Source organism: Corythoichthys intestinalis, unplaced genomic scaffold, assembly GCF_030265065.1.
Source record: "Corythoichthys intestinalis isolate RoL2023-P3 unplaced genomic scaffold, ASM3026506v1 HiC_scaffold_25, whole genome shotgun sequence".
In the NCBI taxonomy this organism is placed as follows: domain Eukaryota; kingdom Metazoa; phylum Chordata; class Actinopteri; order Syngnathiformes; family Syngnathidae; genus Corythoichthys; species Corythoichthys intestinalis.
Genome location: NW_026651594.1, coordinates 4690646 through 4713995, shown reverse-complemented (window position 1 = coordinate 4713995; position 23350 = coordinate 4690646). Strand labels below are relative to the sequence as shown.

General features: G+C 40.9%; 1 protein-coding gene across 8 annotated transcripts in view; it reads right to left on the bottom strand.

Annotated features, from left to right (window-relative positions):
• Positions 1 to 23350, bottom strand: part of LOC130911305 (zinc finger protein 79-like) — a 76411-nt gene that overhangs the window by 19194 nt on the left and 33867 nt on the right. For 6 of the 8 annotated variants that reach the window (XM_057829178.1, XM_057829180.1, XM_057829176.1 and 3 more), the window contains 2 exons: positions 13626 to 13888; positions 10524 to 10668 (listed from right to left, as the gene is read on the bottom strand). In XM_057829178.1, coding sequence (XP_057685161.1) covers positions 10524 to 10668; positions 13626 to 13844 — 364 coding nt within the window. In that variant the 5' untranslated portion in view covers positions 13845 to 13888. The remainder of the gene's footprint in view (positions 1 to 10523; positions 10669 to 13625; positions 13889 to 23350) is intronic. The other 2 variants (XM_057829181.1, XM_057829174.1) reach the window with 1 other exon arrangement.

Here is a 23350-nt window from a genome sequence, read left to right as displayed (position 1 = left end):
CACGTTGAATAGGGAAGACTGTCTCCCATTTTGGCTATCGACAAGAATATAAGGAACAAAAAACAGCCCAGTCGACAGTGCCTCGCCGTGGTTGCCTCAACAAGAAGCAATCCGTCGAACATGTGGGACCAATTAAAACGCAGGTATCTATGCATTCCTGCTACGAGCTTCCCATCAGAGGCTTTTTAGTACAGGTGGGAACATTGTTACGTGCCAACGTTCTTGTCTCAAGCCTGCAATGGTGGATAAACTAGTAGTCTTGGCCAAAAACCTATGAGACCCAGTTGAGAATTGCTGAGCAAGGAAGGTGGACGATATGCAGACAAATACATAACACAGCTGCAGGAATGTCTTTTCTTCTTTTTATTCATGTGACAGCTATCAGGAAGGCAGGAAATTTGGGAGTTAAAATGGTTCTGTTATTCATCACAGTTATTTGCAGTTATTCAGTTCAATTGAGTTTCTGTTTCTTTTATATTTAAATTAATTGTAAATTGTATTTTTCAAATAACTATATGTTTTGAAACAATTCTGATACTGCTTATGATCAATCACAGTATCAATGAAAGTGAATAGTAGCGAGGCTGATACCCAATCACCAGGCTACAATGGGTTAATTTGTCTGTTATATCCAATCAGACAAGTATTCTTTGAGTAGACACTGCTTATAATCAATTACAGTATCAAATAATATAATAGTCACAACTCATAATCAATTGCTATGACTTATCATTAACTTCAGGATCGCGGATCGTCGGCGACTTACATGGACAGCAAACAATAACACTTCACTGCGTTAAACAAGCGGCACATTTTATTTAACCCACAGTATAAAGTGTACAAGCAAACAAGCAACAATTGTATTTCAGCTCATAGATTACATGCAATAACATAAATCTCATTACCGTGTGCTGGAAGGACGGAGAGCCGGGCGTCCTCAGTAAAGCGAGCAAGAAAATACCAAGGCTGGGCGTCCGCGCATAAACCCACAGCAGACTCTGATTGTACTTGTCTCCGTCGCTTCTTTATAGCAAGTACCGCGCCCCGTAACTTCCCCTCCCGTTCGAGTGCGATTAGATGTTTCACACGGTTGACGAGAAAAACATGTTATGTTATTCCGATGTTTTGGGAGTCAGCTTGATAAGGTTGCCGATGTTTTGGGAGTCAGCTTGATAAGGTTGCCGATGTTTTGGGAGTCAGCTTGGTAAGGTTGCCGATGTTTTGGGAGTCAGCTTGGTAAGGTTGGTTACCTTGCAGCTTGATGTCAGTTGATGAGGTTAAAAACAACATTCCTTTATATAAGGCTTTGGGGCCTTGTCTTACACTATAGTACAGCTGCACATAAAGTTTTGATACTTAATATTTTTGTTTAAATATTTTTACAACTTTGTTGCAGTTTTATATTGTTATATTTTGTGCAAACAACTCAGGGGATTAATGCACTTGCACTTTTATTTGACAGATTTAATATTTAAATTCAAATATGTTGACAACTTTATTGTTGTTTTACTAAGGTTTTTATTTATGGTTATAGTTTGTGAACAACTCTTGTCATATTTAATATTTTTGTTCAAATATGTTTACAACTTTGTTGTTATTTTACAGAAGTTTTTATATATTGTTATATTTTGTCAAAAACTTGGGGGACGAATGCACCTGCTCTTTTATTTGTCATGTAATATATTTGCTGCTGTTGAAGTGTCAAATATTGTGTTCAATAAATTATCTATTTTGAGCAGACATGGCTTCCTGGATCCCTTCATACAGCAATCTTAATCATTCACTAATGAAACGGTATTATATGAATACACTGTGGTCACGGTGTGTCATGCAAAGTATTTCCAAACAGCTATTCAAGTCATCTAGTGAAAATTTCTTTAAAAAAAAATATATATATATATATATTTTTTATTTATTTATTTATTACTATCGCAATATAATATCGCAATATATTGCACACCTCAAAAAAATCGCAACAATAGTTTTTTCCAATATCGTTCAGGCCTAATACAAAGTCCTTCAAACAATGATTCAAACAGCTATATAAGCGATAGATCAAGCGCAAGGGAGGAGATCCAAGTTTTTGAAGACTTGGAGGAAGAAGAGGAGATTGGAATTCTATGTTATTAGCCAGACGCCAGTCAGGATGCAAACAATGTGCCTAGACTTCCTGACATGGAATGGATACAAGACCCATCGAGATTACAACATTGGTAAGATATAGGCTGTTATTATTTACATGATTTGAAGATGCAGGCATTTGTACATAATTTTATGTTTTTGTCCATCTGATGACATTTAAAAAAAAAAAAATCAGACTTCATGCTCATTTTGGCAGACCCGGCAGCTCTCGTGCATATAAAATAATAATACAAAAATGTTGGGGGGAAAGAAGGAGATGAGTCGTTGTTATATCTTGACCGAGTGACCCACACGACACCTTTATTGGCTTTTACAACATTACTCAAAGTCTTGCCAAGTGACTCTGAACAACAACGTTTCTCTCTTAGTGAAGGAGTAAGGCACAAAAAATAACACATCTAAATGACATGCGTACACTCCACTGGTGAACTCCCGTATTACAACTAAATAATATCCACTATATCACAGTCGCCGATGACTTTCTCCACTTTTTTGTGGCAACAATAAGAAAACAAAGTGGCGTCTAATGGCGTGAGGAAATGTAGTTTTTTCAAACAAGCGAACAGATTACAAAGCACCAATTCAGTGTTGTCCCGAGACTACATTTCCCATGATTCACTGCGTGGCCTGCGCGCTCGCTGATTCGCTGCCAGACATTAAAAGCAACACTTGTCACCTGTCAGCGGCTCTCGCGAAGCGGCGAAACACAAACTAGAAGGCTATCTGCAACGTGACCGTGAATTACCGTGACGCCGACCCGCTTATGTGCACATCAACACCCCTTTCCCGATTGACAGTGGATTAACCCTTTCGGACAAGATCGTAGATGACGCACAATTTAAACACGCTTAACCTAGCGAACGCAACAACAACTATGATCGGGGATAGCCTCGGCTAACGTCGCTAGCTTATACTGTTCATTCCACAACAGTTGGCAGCTCTGCTTTGACAAAGTCATCAGTCATCTATCCAAAAATCACACTTACTTTTTGGCAAATCCTTGATCATAGGCAGACCGGTTAAGGAAGCAGGCATCTTCGAAGTGTTTGCAGCAGAGAACACTACTCGATGATGGCATGAAATTCATTCGCTTCGTGCGAACGAAAGATGTCCATTTACGTGCCCTGCTATCCTTTGGCCACTCATACAACTTTTCGTTTGAGTGAGAACAAAACATCGCCACACACACCGCCGTGGCATCTTACCGAGAAGCAATGCAACAAACAATACTGTTCTATGGCGGACTTCCCTCGCACTTCCCAGTGTGACGTAATTTCCGAAGATTTCCAAAGATTGCCGAAGAAAAGCATTTTCGCTTTCAAGGGCTTTGCTATGGGTTAAACAAAGAATCTGGAAGGGTTGCGTTAAAAAAAAATAATGCTACGACGCACATAAAGGCAACTTCCAATTTTTAAAAAAATCGTTAGAAAGTTGGATGGACTTACAATCCGCTAGCTTGTTGTTTCCTGTTGTCTTCCGAAATACACCTGGGTGACGGCGTGTCAAGTGTTCGTTCATAGCCCACGTGCTACCGAGGTATGCGAGCTCAGCTTAGCAAAAAGAGTACACACAGTGGTGGCACCCTCCATATTTTCCTTGAAATAATTTCAGGCTCTGGCTAGTCTGGTCCGCTTTTTTGGCTTTATGCCGCTTTCACGATGTTACCAATTCTGTCCTTCTTGGTAATTGGCAGCGTTTTCAACTGCTTGCACAGTGAGGAGTGAACCGGCGATTCACTTGATTTGTTGTCATCCTTCACTGCATCAGTCCCTCTTTTTTCACCTCTTTTATCAACACCACCGTTGTTTTGGGGCTTTTTGAAGAAACTTCGGACACTCAGTTGCCTTGACATTTTTCCGAGTAAGGCCAACGACGTCATGCATCAAGAGAGACAATAGCTAATTAATATGCTCACTCGCCACCCTGTGGTCTAGGGTGTGAATTGCAACCTGTCAAAATGACAGATGGACTTCAGTTTTTTCCGTCACCGTTTTAAAAAAACGGTCAACGACGGAAAATATTCGGTTAACGCGACCCCTGAACCTGAGAGACTTTTTGTACAATTTTTGTAACTAATGCACGAAACACTAAAAGCATCTAATAGCTTGGGGGGTTTGTGGGATTTTCCACTGAGGTTGTTTGTTTGTTTTGCTTTTTCAAGACAGTTTACAATATTATTTGCACGTTTTACTGACTGACTATGCCATTTCTGTTTGTTATTTATAATGTTTTGTGTATCACTGAATTAACAGGTCAGTTTCTTGTTACCAACCATTGTGTGTTATTCAAACTCACCTAATTCAGCTGGCTAGTTGTTATCAAGAGTACTAAAACCCTTTTCAACATGAGTCTGACAACTAAGTAAGGAGGCTAAATAACTTTAATACATGCTCAGATATCAGTATCGGCCGGTATCGGATCGGAAGTGCAAAAACCTGGATCGGGACATCCCTAATAGTAACAAAAATTAAATATATAGTATTAATTTTCGAGCATACTCCTATATGTATATACAGAATAATACTTTATAATATAAAGTAATTAACATTAATGCAGTCATGGATTATAGTAAGCAGGCCAGCGCCGTTTCCTCGAGATGTCCCGATCCGATATTTGGATCGGATCGTACGCCGATATGGGCAAAAAAATGCGCATCGGTATCGGATCGGAACACGGAAAAATTTCGATCCAGACTCCCGATCCAGTTTTTTTTTTTTTTTTGGGGGGGGGGGGGGGGGGGGGGGGGGGAGTCTGGTCCGGGTTTTCCAGTGCACCGATTTACATAATCCATTCCAGTTTTTGCTTCTATTTCCCTAAAATCCGGTCCGCATTTTTACGGCACACCTTCAATACACTAAATTTACATTACCGTCTCCCAATTTACCGAGAGACTATCGGTAAAAATGTCAGCTGTGTGGGATCATTTCACCTTAAAGGACGACAAAGACGAACAGGCAGAGTGCAACATATGCCACAATAAAGTCAAGCGTAGTGGTAAAGCTGTAAGAAGTTTTAATACAACCAACCTAATCAAGCATTTAGCGAAATACCACCACAAACAATATTAGGAGTATGTTAAGAAAACCGAAGACAAAAAGAAAGGTCCTACGCAACTAACACTGGCAGAAACTTTTGCTATGCGTGACAAACTGGCACTCGACAGTCCCAAAGCCCAGGGAATAACCGATGTCATTGCCGAAGAATTCATTCTGGATGACGAGCCATTATCTCACGTAAGTAAAGACGCACCATCCAACACTTAGAACCACGGTACAACATGCCCAGCCGTCATTACATCCTTGAGCGATTCGGCCGTGGAAGATTCGAGAACGATTCAGAAACATCCAAATTCCGATTACTGAAATACAGTATGTCAAGTAAAGCGGAACTAATACACAGCGTGGTCTTCGGGACGCAATGAGAAACTGACCGCATTGCGTCCCGAAAGTAAACATAATGCTTGTCATAGACCCGGGTAATGCCAATGCTCAACTCACGGCTTTAACTCAACTCATGCCGCTGGATAAAAAACACAAGAATACTTGACTGCTGCTGACAGCCGCTACAAACTACGTCAACGTCGTTTTACTGGAAATAATTGATATCATATGTATATAGAACAAGATGCTACACGACAGACTCGACTGCGTTAGCAACACTGAAGTAATGAAAACCAGATGCGTTAGTAAACAGCCGCCATCTTAAGGCAGAAGACTTCCCTAGTAGGCTGTTGTGAACCTTCCAAGCGAACCTAATGAACTTTTTATCTAAAATACTCCAAATCGGCAAAATCTTGACTTGAATCTATCTTCAAAACAGTTTTAAAACTTTCACATGTCGAAAGTAGACAGAAGGGAAATTATGGAATAACGGGAGCAATTTTAACAACTTTAACAGTTGATTCGCATAATTAAATGAATTGAATGTAGTTTAAAGCTGCTGATACAGAATGGGGACTTGAGTATTTTATTTACTGTTTTAAAATGTTAACTTGATACTGAAATAGTCGTTAATTTAAACCTGAGAGGCTTTTTATACTATTTTTGTAACTAATGCATGAAACATTTAAAGCATCTAATAGCTTGGGGGATTTGTGGGATTTTCCACAAGGTTGTTGGTGTGTTTTGCTTTTTTAAAGGGTATGAAAACGCAAAGGGCGTGTGAAACATCAATAGAACCGTTATGTGCCAAGATAACAAATTTTGATAAAGTTAACAAAAAAATCAATCACATTAATGAGCAATTATCGAAAACGGATCGAAAATGACGGAACATTTCCGAAAGTGTTCCGGAAACAGCCGAATAGGACGGAGACGTCATAACAAGGAAACAAAAGGTCGAGGCAGGTGCCATCGTTGTTTATCAACGAGAGAGTTGCGTTCGTGTTTTATCAAAAAATCGCTAAAATGGTTCAATTCTGTCATGCTATGTGGTTTACAAATAGCCATTTGTCGCAATGTAGTACCCATGAGTTCCTGAACGGGAGAAAAAGAGCTGGACTACGCAGACAATGAGTAAAGTTCGTCAGTGCTAAGAGGGCTAATTTTGCAGACCCAGCCTCCGGCACGGTTTTGTGTGGTGTAAGCCTGTCGCAATATGCAATAATTCCATTTATCGCGCGATATATAAAAATGAAGGCGGTAATTTTTCCGCTGCAATTTATCGCCTCGCGTGCACGTGTGTGCGCGTGTGCAGCCGACGTGCTGTTAAAAGTTCGTTACCAACTGCGCAAAATGCATCTTCGTTCCAGGTCCGGCAAAAACTAGCGCCAGAGCCAATCGTTCCCATTATATCCTATTGTTCAACGAATACCGGCCGCGTCAGTGCTCCGGAGTGACTGTGGACCATCTATGGCGCGCCGGTGTTGTTGACGTGTGGGCGCTCCCGTAAGGAGTGACATTTCACACGGGGCGGCTATTTTTCGGCACAACGCTGGATATTTACAACGAAGTCCGCCAAAACATTGTTACCGACTTGGCTGCTACGAATAACCTCACTTTGACAACGAACAGCTGAATGAAATGAAGAGCGCTGTGCTTCAAACTCGTCCTGTTTATGAAAGCCATCAAATGCTGGTGTAGTAATAAGCAGACGTGACTCCAGCGGCGCTTGCTAACTTTTTTAATGCGCGGTTGCGCGCACACACTAGATATCATGAAATGGCAAACTAGATGTGGTACGTCCCATGCCATTGGCTACGTGAGCCCAGAGTGATTATGGGACACGTAGTCCATCGATGAATTCTAAACTGTCATTTGTCACATGAGGTTAAGAAGGCCAAATCAATCCATACCAGTGACTGTAGATAATGTTGCGAATATTGTTAATTCAGTACGTGACACAGATGGATTCGGACCATAAATAGGATGTCTTGCTCATGTAGTAAACCTGGCTGCTAAGAGAGCTGTAGCAATCAACGGTGTGCCCTGCCTCACTTTACAAACAGTAAAGATTGTTCTCAGCACTTTTATACAATTTTTTTTCATATCAGTAAGAAGTAAGCACGTAAATATTATGCACTAAAATGCATGTTTATATGATGGCAATTTAATTTTTGCTCGTTAGCAAAAAAAAAAAAAAAAAAAAAAAGAAACAAAAAATACAATTGTTATTTTTTTTTACAGAGCATTAAATGTATTGAATCGGATCGAAAATCGTGTCCCCCGTATCAAAATTCGTACCGAACCATGACTTAACTGTATCGTTGCATCCCTATGGAACACCATTGCAGAAGCTATGACGGGAAATGTTTTCATTTTCCTAAATGCTTAAGTTATTAAGTGCAATTTTTTTTTTTTTTAAACACATTTTATTTATTCCGTGTTTCTGTGCGGTATCAATATTGTTGTTTTTTACTTAAGAGGCAGGGTCTATTGTTTTTAGTTGTGATTTCTTTAAAAAGTATATTTGAATTTAAGAGTAAATATTTATCGTGTTTAAATGGGAGTACTTGATCTATTAATATATACTGTATTCGCACTGTGTTATTGTAAATTGGTTAGAAAAAAATTGGGGGGGGGGGGCGCAATAATATCGCATATCGCAATAATTTATGAGAATAATTATCGCACACTAAAATTTGTTATCGCGACAGGCCTAGTGTGGTGCTCATTTTACACCTGAAAGCTATACGAACTATGGGCAAATGAAATCAGGTTTTGCTAAGAAATTGCTGCTGAAAGCAGATGCGGTGCCCGGTGAAAGAGGATGATGACTGGCTCTGATGAGACCACCTCACCCACTCCAGGCAAAGCAAAGGAGGGAAATGGCCAGAGTGAGTACTCTTTTATAATAAAAAACATATCACGCATTGGATATAGGACTGGACACATGTATGAATTATCGCTCGTAAAATATATAGAACAAATCCTCTAATCGCATTCATATTTGTGTCGGTTGGCAGAGCGAAACCGATGACAGCATATTAAATGATAATTATTCTATACATTCCTTTATTTTGCGGTCACGGTGTATCAGTCTCACAAAAAGAAATGCAAAACAAACCATTCGGTGATTCTGTTGCCGCCAGTGTTTCATCAGTGTGATTGCTCCCCTCAATGATCCTTTCATTAGGCTGCATTGGCTTTCGTTTGGGCTCAAATTGATAACCCAAAACACCAACGAAAGGTTCATAACTCTCCTCGTCACCATTAGAAGAATGTTCGTTACGTCGGATTCGTCGCTGCAAATAGAAACAAAATTGTCCGCCATCATTGCCGCCATTCAGTACTAAGCACTGAGCCGGTTGTTTCCCTATAGTGACGTCACGCACACAATATGCTAGATTTCCGGCATCTCGGGGGCGGGTCGTTTTTAGCTTGACAATCGACCTAATTTCTATCATTTTCTTGGTGTTGCGATGTGTGTAATTACACGAAGTGGCATGATATTAATTCAAAAGGCATGCGTTGATGGATAAATGATGGAATATTAGCATTTCCCCAGGTGCTGTCATACCCTTTAAGACAGTTTACAATATTATTTGCACGTTTTACTGACTGACTATGCCATTTCTGTTTGTTATTTATAATGTTTTGTGTTTGTCACTGAATAAACAGGTCAGTTTCTTGTTACCAACCGTTGTGTGTTATTCAAACTCACCTAATTCAGCTGGCTAGTTGTTATCAAGAGTACTAAAACCTTTTTCAAAATGAGTCTGCCAACTAAGTAAGGAGGCTAAATAACTTTAAACTTTAACACATGCTCAGATAGGTCGCTAACGGTATCGGCCAGTATCGGTATCGGATCGGAAGTGCAAAACAATATCGGTATCGGATCGGAAGTGCAAAAACCTTGATCGGGACATCCCTAGTGTTTTCCCTAGTGTTTCCATATACATTTTTATTATGTGTGTGTGTAAATATATATATATATATATATATATATATATATATATATATATATATATATATATATATATATACGACGATGCATGTTAATACGATGCATATAAAGGAAACTTCAATTTAAAAAAAATCGTTAGAGAGTTGTATGGACTTACGATCCGCTAGCTTGCTGTTTCTTCTCGTCTTCCAAAATGACACCTGCGTGACTGCGCTTCAAGTGTTCGTTCATAGTCAGCGTGCTACCGTGGCATGCGAGCTCAGCTTGGCAAAGAGACACACAGTGGCACCCTCCATATTTTCCTTGAAATTCCAGGCTCTGGCCATTCTTGTCCGCTTTTTTGGCATTATGCCGCTTTCACCGCTTGCATGGCGAGCGTTCGCCATTCTAAACTTTATCCGCATAATTTTTTTAAAACCCATCATTACATGTCGACGGTATGTTTTGCCTGTCGATGTATTTACGTCATCGATGATGTTGACAACGTCTACTAGTCGAGAGAGCACTACATAAATCGTCATATTTCGAGCATGTCCTCGGATGTAGAAACAAATGTTGACTCAAATTTTACGTCGGATGTCGAAAAGATCGTGCGTCGAAGCGATCGTCTGTCGAGTACCACTGTACATGGTAAATGTTGTTATACTTGTATAGTGCTTTTCCACCTTTCAAGGCTCTCAAAGCACTTTACAGTATCTCGCCATCCACCTACTGGTGATGCAGCACCAGGAGCAATTTGGGGTTCAGTATCTTGCTCAAGGATACTTAGACGAGTTCATCAGGGCAGAGAATCAAACTCACGACCTCTGGCGACAACTACACTACCACTGAGCCACTCCACCTCCAATATGTATGGCACCTTAAACCTGCGCTGATGTGCCGATGTCAAAATGAGTCAGTCATATCGTCAAACAACAAGGATTGGACACACTATCGCATAAAGATTAAACGGATTGAACGAATGCCACCAAATGACAGCTCAGGCTTCTACAGAAACAGCCCCGCACTACCCTCAAGGTAAGTAACATGATACTCACAAAACAGCGAGTGTGATGTGAAGGCGTCACTCTCTGATGGTCGAGCGATGAGGTTGTCTGCTTGGAATCCTTCTTTTGAACTGCTGCTGCTGCCACTCGGACGCTCTGCCCCTCTGCTGGCCTCACTCAGACCTCCATCTTCACCCTTCAAGTAGGCATGTCACGATAACAAATTTTAGTGTGCAATAATTTATCTCATAAATTATTGCGATATGCGATATTATTGCCCCACCCCCCCCCTTTTTTTTTAAACCAATTTACAATGACACAGGGAGAATACAGTATATATTAATAAATCAAGTACACCCATTTAAACGTGATGAATGTTTACTCTTAAATTCAAAAATACTTTTTAAGAAATCACAACTAAAAACAAGACCATGCCTCTTTTAAGTAAACGACAACACTATTAATTCCGCACAGAAACACAGAATAAATAGTCTTTTTCAAGAAAAAAATAAAATTGCACTTAATAACAAGCATTTTGGCAAATGAAAACTTTTCCCCCTCATAGCCTCTGCTATGGCATTCCATGTGTAATATTCTGATTGGATGTTTTCCGAGGCACCCTGAAGCACGCAATGGTGATGTTGTTTTGTTTATGTGACGCGGCAGTGAGACAGAGACACAGGGTCCATATACACTGGGTGCATCTTCGTTCCGGGTCCGGCATGGCATTGTGTTGACTGCGTGCCCCGCAGTACGTCAAAAACAGGCAAAACATACCGGGTGCGCACGGCTGCGGTTCGCCAACTCCGTCCTGTCGTAATGTGGCATTCAAAACAACGACAAACACGCGGAGTCTGTACTCATCAGAGATGAAGAGAGAGAGGTGGACTTGATTTGATTAAACATTTTTTCCCGATTTTTTTTTTTTTTTTTGCTTTTACCATGAGTTTGCGACACTATTTAATTACTGCTTTAAATTACATGACTTGCATATAAAACGTCCATTCTCATAGCTTCTGCTATGGCGTTCCATGTTTAATATTCTGATTGGATGTTTTCCGAGGCACCGTGAAGTGCACGCTACAGTGATGTGCCACAGGTTGAGGAAGCGTTGTTAGCGCTGTGTGTTAATAAAAACAAAGTTGTCAGCATGTCGTGTGTTTGATATCATTGCCAGAAAAACACACATAATAGGACCTCTTGCAGCTTCCTTTTCAATGCTGTCCTTAAAGTAATGATCTGCTGCATCGTAAAGCATTTTATGACTTTCCACCTCCATGATGAAACGTTCTTTGTCCAGGTTCGCTGGTGTTAAAACCGTGAGTAAGACACTGGGCTGTTGACTCCAGGCCTGAATCTGCCCATTTTGACGGATGCGTCTCCGGCAAAAATAGAAAATAGCCAAAACCATCCGGCGGGCTCCGGCACGCCGGAGATGGTCCGCAGTCAATCTGGAGCACTGACGCAGCCGGTGTAGACCCCAATCACCAACATCAAACAATCACGTGATCGCTGTATTGTGCCGCCATATTGTCCGTCATTGTGTGTCCGTATTGTCAATGATCGTAGTTTCTAAAGGTGGATTCACTTGCAAATTATGGAAGCCCCGGTGCTTTCAGACGCTGTAAACTCATTGGATGAGTTGCATAAAAGCCGTTATTTGGAAAAGCTTCGGTCGACCCAGTCGGCAGATCCATATTTGATGCCCAAACCGATGTTTCCTCCCGTCTGGTGTTCTGCCAAAATCTCACCGGTCCCGTCCCATGTGTCAGAGCTCGTCCTGAGACCACAAAATTTCCAATCATACTCCAGTTTATGCCACGATGAGGAGTCGGGTACCCAAAATCGGCACCGGTCCGAATATAAACCGACATTTGGTCAGCTGAGCGTCACCGCTTTCACGATTGTAAAATGAAACTTGATCGACAACGGGCCGGTGTGTGGCGAAAAATATCTGCCCAGCGTGAAATGTCCCCCCTGACGGCAGCGCTTATTTATAACGCTTTATTTAAGTGAAAACATTAAATGTTTTCATGGACGCAATACAGTAATGGATTTACAACTGTAAGATCAGTTTTAAATAATTAAATTGCACAAAATATTAGTACTGTATTTTGGTAACAAATCGTGGACTGGGCCACATAACCATCTTTGAACAGAAATGTATTAGTGTATAGGTTTTCACGACCATATCCCAATGACAATCACAAAGGTATGACATTTATTAGTTCAAGCAGAGTAAAATAATACATATTCACGGTACAAGAAAGTCGTTTCCGTGTGGGCGCTCCCGTCAGGGGGGACATTTCACGCAAGGCGGCTATTTTTCGGCACAACACCTTCTTGCTGCGCGACCGTGGCGACGAGCTTCGTAGTCTCCGTCTGATGATGTCTGCGATCATGTTGGCATCATATTGATGTTTTCGCCGCTGTCTAACGGCTGTCGACACAAACGCATTATGGACCGAGATAAAACAAACCGTGCTGCTTGCGAGATTTGCCCTTTCAACAATGGGCACACAGCAACTACTAAAATTACCGTTTATCTTCTCTGTTACTGCAACCAACCGCCACACTCCTTCACCATTTTGATTAATTGATGTTAACGATTGTCAGGAAGGTTTTTGGGTTTGTTTACTAGGCGGTGATTCCTTAGACAAGCAGAAAAACACACAGTAATAGGAGGAATGTACGTAGCAGTAAAATGTAAACACGATGAGGTGACTGACAATATGGCGGTACCAGTCAGGGGGGCGGAGTTGTGACGTCACGTGATTGGGGTCTATACGTTGAACAACAGGATATAATGGGAATGGATTGGCTCCGGTGCTATTTTTTGCCGGACCCGGAACGAAGATGCGTTTTGCGTAGTTGGTAACAAGGAAGCCGAACTTTTAACACTAGAAGTACCATGGGTGTCCCATTTTGGGACACCCTAGGATCATCCCCAAGGGTGTCCTATTTTGTTTTGTAAATGGGGCCATTACTTATGCACCGCCGGCCGCATCCCATTTCTATTTTTCTTCCCCCACCCCTTGGCCCTTAACAGCACGTCTGTAGCACTCGCGTGAAAAATCGCAGCGGGAAAATTACGGCCTTCATTTTTACTTACCGTGCGATAAATGGAATTTTTGCATATTGCGACAGGCTTACCTTCAAGGTCTCATCAGTCCACTTGGGGATGTCCACCACCTCCACTTTTACATATGAAGGGTCCTCCTCCTCCGTTTTGAGGGGATGCGGTTGCTGCTGCTCCTCAATGTGGGGGTTCTCAACTCTAATTAAATACTCCTCCTGCTCCTCTTTGATATGGACAAATTCTTCCTCCACCTTCTTGATAGATGTCAACTCTTCCTCCTCCTCTTCTTTCATGCGAGGAGACTCCTGGGGTTCAGGACGAGCAGATTGACTAACATCTAGAAGACCAAAACCATAAAACATGGGCCAAATCTTATTTCTTCATTTGCCATATACAGTCCCTAAAACATTTATTGCTTCAAAAATATTCTTCTGTGACAATTTTGTATTGATTCGTATCTTGTTGTCCTCCACTACGACACAGTAAGTCAAATTGCTTGTCATCACATTTTAATAAGTAAGGCACAAACATAAACAGTCCTTTTAGAGTCAAGCCTCCTGTTGAGGAAGCACAGCAGTGGCGTGATACAACACACCTATGGAACCCTAACTAATGCTGAAGATTACGGCAACATTTTGTCACATTTAGCGTCACAGTGTTTAAACAGGGTTCCTACAGGTTTCCTCAAGTTAAATAGAAGACTTTTTAAAACCTAATTAAGACAATTTTTAAAAAACTTAATACCTATTTCATGGCCATATCGACCAAGAAAACCAAAATCCGTGAATTTGTGTTAATTTCTCAAAAGTGGAAATGTGGAATGTGCGCAGGATGAAAGAAGGCAACATTTTGAAAAGGCTACTCACGCGACACCACCACAGTACAGACACAGACAACAGGCCAAGTAGAGGAGTTCTCGTTAGCATTAGAATTTAGTGTAATCTTAAACTCTTGGGCAACCATAACACCTCTGCTTTCAAGGTTGCTGTGGACTCAAACGATGTGCATAGATCCACTCTCGCAAATCCACAAGCAATCGTAGCTGGGCTGGGATGCTGGGGGTCGGCAGCACTGGCAGCTAGCTGGCTAGTGTTAGCTGCTGTCGCTTCGTTGACATAAACAGCTTGCTTCAGTTTTAGCTTGTCTCTTCATGCTCACATGCAGCTGGCTAGCTTAAACAGGCAGATTGAAAAACGCCGGCGATGGAGGGAGCTTGTCTCTTTCCTCTTACGAAGGTATTGTGCTTGGACGATTTAGCATTGGACTGATTGTACCCAGCGTTTTTTTTTTTTTTTTTTTGCATATGATGCAAAAAGCCTTGAACACACTGCTATCCACTGGTTCGAGCCAAAGGCAAAAGGACTGTTTACTCAACCACGCGTTGTTGAATATACATTTCTCAATCTCTCTAATATGAAATGTATGGCTAGGTGTAAAAAAAAAAAGCATCTGTATTGTGTAGAGCAGGGGTCCTCAAATACAAATCTTGAAGGTCCACCATAGTTTTTTTCATACAAGCATGGGTCCATTTATTAATGTCGGTCAAGTACAAGGCAATTATAGCCAGGTCCGGATATTCAGAGTTCTGTAACCCTGTAGGTATTTTTGGGGAAAAGTTGTCATACAGCATTTTTAGAAATTTCAATGTCTTCTTAATACAAATCCACTGTATTTCAATGACATAAGGTTCACATTTTTTTGTAATGCTTGGATAAAAATAGATGTCATTTTCCCAGGCTGGAAATAAATGGCAAATAGGCTAAAATTATAAACTTTTACATATCACCACTAAACTTCACCAGTTTCTTGCTTACATTTTTACAAACACTTTTTGTATTGGAAGTTTTCTGAAATACTATGTTTACATATGCAAATGAGGTGACATATTGGAATATTAGGCATAATTGGGCGTAATTGACAACTGATGAAGATCAATGGAAACAATTTTAGTTGATACAAACCATAAACATGTCCTAAATTGTTTTGTTAAATTTGAACCTTGTTTTTTTCATGATTAAACTTAAACTATAGTGAGCCTGATCAATTTTTAAAAATGAGGGATGAATAAGAAAAAAATAGGTGTCCGTGTCATCAATGGACTTTGGTTGACTGCAGGGCTGGACTGGGACAAAAAATCGGCCCGGGCATTTTGAGCCGAGACCGGCCCACCAGGTATTGATGGAAAGACAATTAAGCCTATGAATGAAAACAAACTTTCTTGTGACAATGCTTTCACACTGTCTTGTTGGTGTATATATACTTCATGACTCATTATGACAGAATTTGTACGACTCTTCAAAGGTGAAACAAATAATCATGAAAAGTATGGAGTGATCGACTTATCATAAATATGGTTTACCTTGGCCAATTGAGACCACTCATAAACTGTCATATAGTTGAGATTTCGCACTTTTGACAGAAGTTTGAATGGAAACTACCAGGCTAGATCTTGCCTGCGTTGTCTTACAAAAAAAAAAAGTTATGTGCTCGGACGCGCTGGCGCGTCCGCTCGACCTTATAAAGTTTTTAACTACCCAACAAATAGAGATAATACTTAACTACACTGTAAATTCTAACAAGTTAAGTTTACTTAAATAAATTGAGGAAACCGATTACCTTGGGAAAAGTAAGTAAACAAACTTATTGTGTTAAGTAGTGTAAATTATCAAATTTAAGTGAGTGGTACTTCTTTTTGAAGTTGTGAGAACTTGATGTATCTTAGTAAAGTTAAATTCAAATCAAGTTGTTACAACTCAATTACTTTGAGTCAAATTAACTTTAATAAGGGTATCTTAGTGTACTCCACTTCAATAAAGTTGACAGTAACTCAATAAAGATAAGTAACAATAACTTAATATACTATGCCAAAGTAAGTGGGCAGTACTTAAATTCCCTAAATCAATGGAAAATGACCAGATATCAATAGGACGTGTCCCCCAAACTTCCCCGATTCCATTGACGCTTATAGGGGGTGCTGCCATTGACGGCCATGGACGTCCAAATTTCCCATTCATTTCTCATGGCATTTACTTAGTTTAATGCCATTGATGGGCATGTTTCTTCATTGTATTGATGCCAATGTCCTTGGATTTCATTGAAGCCTATGTAAGTCAATGCCATTGACAGCCATGGACGTCCAAAAATTTCCCATTCATTTTCAATGGGGAAGAAACAAAATTTCCCCAAATCAACAGGAAATGACCTGATATCAATGGGACGTGTCCTCCAAACTTATCCGCTTCCATTTACACTTATAGAGGGTGCTGCCATTGACGGCCATGGACGTCCAAATTTCCCATTCATTTCTAATGGCATTTAATCACGTTTTTTCATTCTATTGATGCCAATGTACTTAGATTACATTGACGCTTATGTAAGTTGATACCATTGACATCCATGGACGTCCGAATTTTTTCACATTCATTTTCAATGGGGAAAAAACAAAATTTCCCTAAATAAAGAGAAAATGACCAGATAACAATGGGACTTGTCCCCCAAACGTATCTGCTTCCATTTACACGTATAGAGGGTGCTGCCATTGACGGCCATGGACGTCCAAATTTCCCATTCATTTCTAATGGCATCGTACTTTTCAGCAGGAATGGACAGAGGAATTTGCCTTTGTGGCGAGAGCAGGTTCTGCGGCGTTGTCTAAAATACAATGATAAAATTGCATCTATGAAAGGGTCAAATATAAAGCGGCACTTCGACACCCGCCATACTACATTTGCATCGAAATATCCGGCGGGGGACAACAGGAAGAAAGCATGTCAAGCGCTTCTTACAAGAGTGCAAGCTAGTCACACGCAACTCCGTGTTTGGACCAAACAAGGTGACTGGAATTCAGCTAGCTTTGCTGGCGCTTTAGCAATTGTGAGAAACGGGAAGCCATTCACAGATGGGGAGTACGCCAAAGAAAATGCTTGATGTTGCCAATGAACTTTTTGACGACTTTTCGGATAAAGACAAGATTATTAAACGGATAAAAGACATGCCCCTGTCAGCAAGAACTGTTCACGATCGTACCATCATGATGTCAAATCAAATTGAGGCAACGCAAGTGAAGGACACAAATTCGGCTCCATTTTTTTCACTCGCTTTGGATGAGTCAACCAACGTAAGCAATTTATCACAGTTCAGCGTGATCGCAAGGTATGTTGTCGGTGACACACTACATGAGGACAATCTGGCAGTTTTGGCTATGCAAGGGACAACATGAGGGGAGGATTTATCCAAGTCCTTCATTGAGTTCGCTAAAGAAAAAAAAATCTACCAATGGACAAACTGATGGTGCTCTGTGTATTTCTTCTGCTTCTTCGTGAACATGAAAGGAGACGTATCTTAAGTTTCTCAATGCCTGCATGACGCTTAACCTCATCAAGTATCAACCAGACTACAAAGCCATCAGCAACACCATGCAGCACCAGAAGTACCAGTAATCGTAAGAAATACTCATCATTTATTTACAATAGCATAACAATGTTATTAAAAATAATTCAGAGACTAACCCAAACCCTTGTACTTTAAAAGTGTTGAAATTACATAAAATGCACACATTACTTGTATTTTTGGTTTTAAACATAATTTATGGCTCTCACGAAATTATATTTAAAAAATGTGTTTATGGCTCTCTCAGCCAAAAAAGGTTCCCGACCCCTGATTTATAGCTTCCGATCTATCTGAGAAACAAAGAACAAAGCTCAAAACGCATTTTAAAGCAATAAAACTGCCCACTGGAGGGCAGTAGCGCATTTTGTAATACTCGAGACCCGATTCAACAGCAGTGAACGGTCGGACAGCACGGTCGGAGCGCTGGCGGCATGATGCCAGGTGGCGGACGACCGAGCAAAACAACTGGACCACTAGTGCAGCTGGCTCTCCGAGCAGACCCCGCAGACTCAAAAATAATCCATCTTTGTGAGACAGACAACGACAACGGCGTCATCTGGCGACAACTGCGTCATCTCTCAGTAGTCATGTGTAAATAAATTGTTACTTTGCTATCAAAAGTTCTATTTGTCCTGTTCTTTGTGATATTTTGTAAAAGGAAAACATTATTCAGATGTTTGGGATGTAACTAATGCAAAAAATAGCTGTGTTAAAGTCAAAGTTATGTTTGAAATGTATGTGTTTACAAAAAGCTCATTTTCTCTGTTTTTTCATCAGAAATTGGAAAATTGCTCAAACTAAGCTACTTTCTAATGAAGATATGAACTTACTTTTTTTTCCTGCTGAAAGAAGAGAGTAATCTTTCTTTTGGTGGGTTCCATGTTTATATAGCAATAGAACAGAATTTTCTGTGGGCCTTGCAAAATCAGTTGTGACGGCCCCTGGCCGTTTAATTGTTAATTTTCTGAGGTTCTTCCAGTCAGCTGATCGTCGCCTCCACCAGCTGGCTGCTCCCCCTCCGACTATGACGACAGCTGATCGACGCAGGACGGACCGACGACGTCACCACCGCTGATTGGCCACCGGAAAAGGCGCCAAGCTTCTTAAACCTGCCGCTGTCAACGCTCTAAGAGGTCGCATTTGACAGTATTCTGCCGCAGTCCTCCTCGCCAGCTATTTGCTCGCCATTCACTCTCGTTTGCATTTGATCGCTACTTTGATACACTCCCGCTTTTTCAGTGAGGTCTTTTGTGTTTATTCGTTATTGGATCGTTTTTGTTCACCACTGTAAATGAGAGCACTGAAGCAAGTAAGGGTAAGTCGCCATTTCTGTTCAACCCGTTTTCTCCTGTTTTGTATAGAGTAGGAAGTTAGGTTAGACGCTGTCTTTTCTTTGTTCCTTTTACATGATCAGGGTTTAGTTAGCGGGTGGGGTTTAAGTGTAGTTCCTTTTGTTTATTGTTTTGGCCTGGGCTTACACTGAAGTCACGCTTCGCTGGCATTCTGTACATATTCATTGCGAGTTTGATTGTTCTGTAAATAAATTTATGTCCACTCGTACTTTTGTGTGGCTTGTTTTATGTTACGCCCTTCGCGAGCCGTCTTCGGCACGTAACACAGTCAAAATCCAGCAAAACGGCCGGGAGTGAAGGGCCTTGCTGTGGTGAAAATGGCTAGGAGTGAATGAGTTGATTAACATTCGCTGAACAGAAATCTCAACTTTGCAAATGGTTAGAAAACTCTCTCCCAGAGTCAATCTGAATCGTATTATGGCACATGAACTGTTTGTACCATTATCTTTGGCAGAGGTAAATGGACAACTTCGTTCAGGATCGAGGGCCATACTCGCAATGATCATAACTGCTGATGTTGAATGCCCTGATCACCTTTATGACAAAGATCTAGACAAGGAGCAAATGCTCGTAATTGATGGTCAAGCACTGGTTATTGCCATTGCTAAGCCAGAAGGCGCAAAGACATTTGGAGACCTTGCCGGTGTCTTTGTAGAGGCTGTGCTCAAAAGCGGAGCAAAATTCCAACGGACTGATGTCTTGTTTGATTGCTACCAAACACACTCAATTAAAAGTGGAACACGGAATCACCGTGGAAGAGGCTTGGTGGCAATCTGAAGACCTGTTGAAAGCACAGATTTGCCTCTTCATGCGAAGTGGGAAAACTTCATTGCTCATCAGGACAACAAGGCTGACCTTACCTGATTCCAGTCATAACAGCTGATTCTGAGAGCACCAGTCAACAAAATCCTAGTGGCAGCAGGTGGTTTTAGTGATGAAGATGGTGTCGAAGCGTCCAATGCAATACTGAACATACGTTGCATGGAAGCTAAGCATGAGAAAGCAGACACCAGAATTGTTCTCCATTGAATAACAAGCAAGGCATCAACCACTGTTGTTTCAGCAAGAGACACTGACATATTGCTCTTACTAATTACCCACTTCCACATGATGCCATACAAAAAGCTCTGGATGAAAGCAGGTACATCAAAGAAGAGAAAGTACTTCCCAATCAATGCGATTGTGAAACAACTGAAGATGGAACCACAGGTTCTGAAACTGCTTCCTGCTTTCCATGCACTGACTGGAAGTGATTACACGTCATACATTGCAGGGCACACAAAAGAGTCATGTTGGTCATGTGTTTGTCAAGCACCATCATCTCTTAAAGTGACTTGGTGAAGGTCCAGAGCTTAGTTAATGCACCATTCAGAATGTAGAACAGTTTGTCTGCAAACTATATGGTGCAATGGATGCGGATGTCCCGATCCAGGTTTTTGCACTTCCGATCCGATACCGATATTGTGTTGCACTTCCGATCCGATACTGGCCGATACCGAAACCGGCCTATCTGAGCATGTATTAAAGTTTAAAGTTATTTAGGCTCCTTACTTAGTTGTCAGACTCATGTTGAAAAGGGTTTTAGTACTCTTGATAACAACTAGCCAGCTGAATTAGGTGAGTTTGAATAACACACAATGGTTGGTAACAAGAAACTGACTTGTTTATTCAGTGACGAACACAAAACATTATAAATGACAAACAGAAATGGCATAGTCAGTCAGTAAAACGTGCAAATAATATTGTAAACTGTCAGTGGAAAATCCCACAAACCCCCCCAAGCTATTAGATGCTTTTAATGTTTCGTGCATTAGTTACAAAAATTGTATAAAAAGCCTCTCAGGTTTAAATAAACGACTATTTCAGTATCAAGTTTACATTTTAAAACAGTAAATAAAATACTCCAGTCCCCATTTTGTATCAGCAGCTTTGAACTACATTCAATTAATTTAATTTTGCGGATCAACTGTTTAAGTTGTTAAATTTTTCCCCATTATTCCATTATTTCCCTTCTGTATTGACATGTGAACGATAGATTCAAGTCAAGATTTTGCCGATTTAGGAGTATACTGCTCCCTTTGTGTGTGTAAGTGGACACAAGTTCGCAGCAAGCCAAACTCCATTCAAAAATGAACGCGGGAGTCAGGAAGTAGCATCCAAGCTCCAGGTGCTTTTATTTAGCTGCACTGTCACATCCAAAAATGAACCCAGGTGAAACTAAAAGAAATAGAAGGTACAGAACGAAAATGATTGACAGGTTTGACTATCCATATGCTATATATGTCAAATATATACGAAGCCAATTCCCATACAATGCCTCTCAATATTCTATATGCAAATGAAGCATGCAGCAGGTGCCAAAGTTTACAAAGTGGCCAAAACGCTCCAAATATGGCACATAAATCGCTAAATACTATATATAAAAAGTGTTGTACTTACAGACGATACCTTCGAAGGCGCAAACAACACGACAAGTTTAGGATAGCGTGAGCACAGTAAACAATGCTACCCAGCTCTCGTCAAACGGCGGACTGACGAAACAACTACAAACATGGCCGTTGCGCTACTTCTTTCCTGTCGGACGGCTGTCAAAATAAAAGCAGGAACGAAAAATGCACATCGCAAAATGAAGGGCAGAACAAGGAGTATTTTAGATAAAAAGTTAATTAGGTTCGCTTGGAAGGTTCACTACAACAGCCTACAAGGGAAGTCTCCTGCTTTAAGATGGTGGCTGTTTACTAACGCACCTAGTTTTCAATGCATGTGTATGTCGCTAAATGCTTGATTAGGTTGGTTGTATTAAAACTTCTTATAGCTTTACCACCACGCTTGACTTTATTGTGGCATATTTTCCACTCTGCCTCTTCGTCTTTGTCGTCCTTTAAGGTGAAATGATCCCACACAGCTGACATTTTTACAGATACGTCTCTCGGTAAATTGGGAGACGGTAATGTAGTGTGTTGAAGGTGTGCCTTAAAATGCAGACCAGATTTTAGGGAAACCGAAGCAAAAACTGGAATGGATTATTTATATCGGTGCGCTGGAAAACCCGGACCGGATTTTCATAAAAACTGGATCGGAAGTCTGGAGCAGAATTTTTCCGTGTCGGCCGATCCGATACCGATCCGCATTTTTTGCCCATATCGGCGTCCGATCCGATCCAAATATCGGATCGGGAATTCTCTAATGCGGACCACATCAATGACCTCAGGGCAAGCATGCTTGTAAGAGGTATGCCAATAGAAAGGCTGCCACTGCAGCACTGTAATTCCATATTCACCGTTCTCAATTTCAAGCTTTAGTGTGGAACCAAGCTAACTTGCAAAAGCCAGTTCTACCAACCCTTGAAACCATGGTGTGGAAATTTGAGGGAAATTTGCTTGTTCCTCAGCTCATGTCTCTGCCACCAGTTCCAAAGGCTTGTGAGGAGTTCATGTCCTGTGCCTGCTCCACAAGATGCTAGACAGGCCGATGTGGATGCAAGCCTAACCCATGTACCGCATCTTGCAAACGCAGATTGTCAAATAGTACTTGCATGAATCAGTAGCTTTTATTATGTCAGTAGGTGACACTATTAAGGTTGTCCCGATCCGATATTTGGATCGGATCGGCTGCCGATATGCGCAAAAAAATGCGCAACGGTATCGGATCGGCCTACACGGAAAAATTCCAATCCAGACTCCCGATCCAGTTTTTTTTATATAATCCATTCCAGTTTTTGCTATGGTTTCCCTAAAATCGGGTCCGCATTTTACGGCACACCCGTCTCCCAATTTACCTCCGTGGCATCTCCTACATTATGACTGCAATGTAAATATAAAGTTTATCGGTAAAAATGTCAGCTGTGTGGGATCATTTCACCTTAAAGGACGACAAAGCCGAAGAGGCACAGTGCAACATATGCCACAATAAAGTCAAGCATGGTGGTAAAGCTGTATGAACTTTTCCTACAACCAACCTAATCAATCATTTAGCAAAATACCACCATAAACAATATAAAGAGTATGTTAAGAAAACCGAAGACAAAAAGAAAGGTCCTACGCAACTGGCAGAAACTT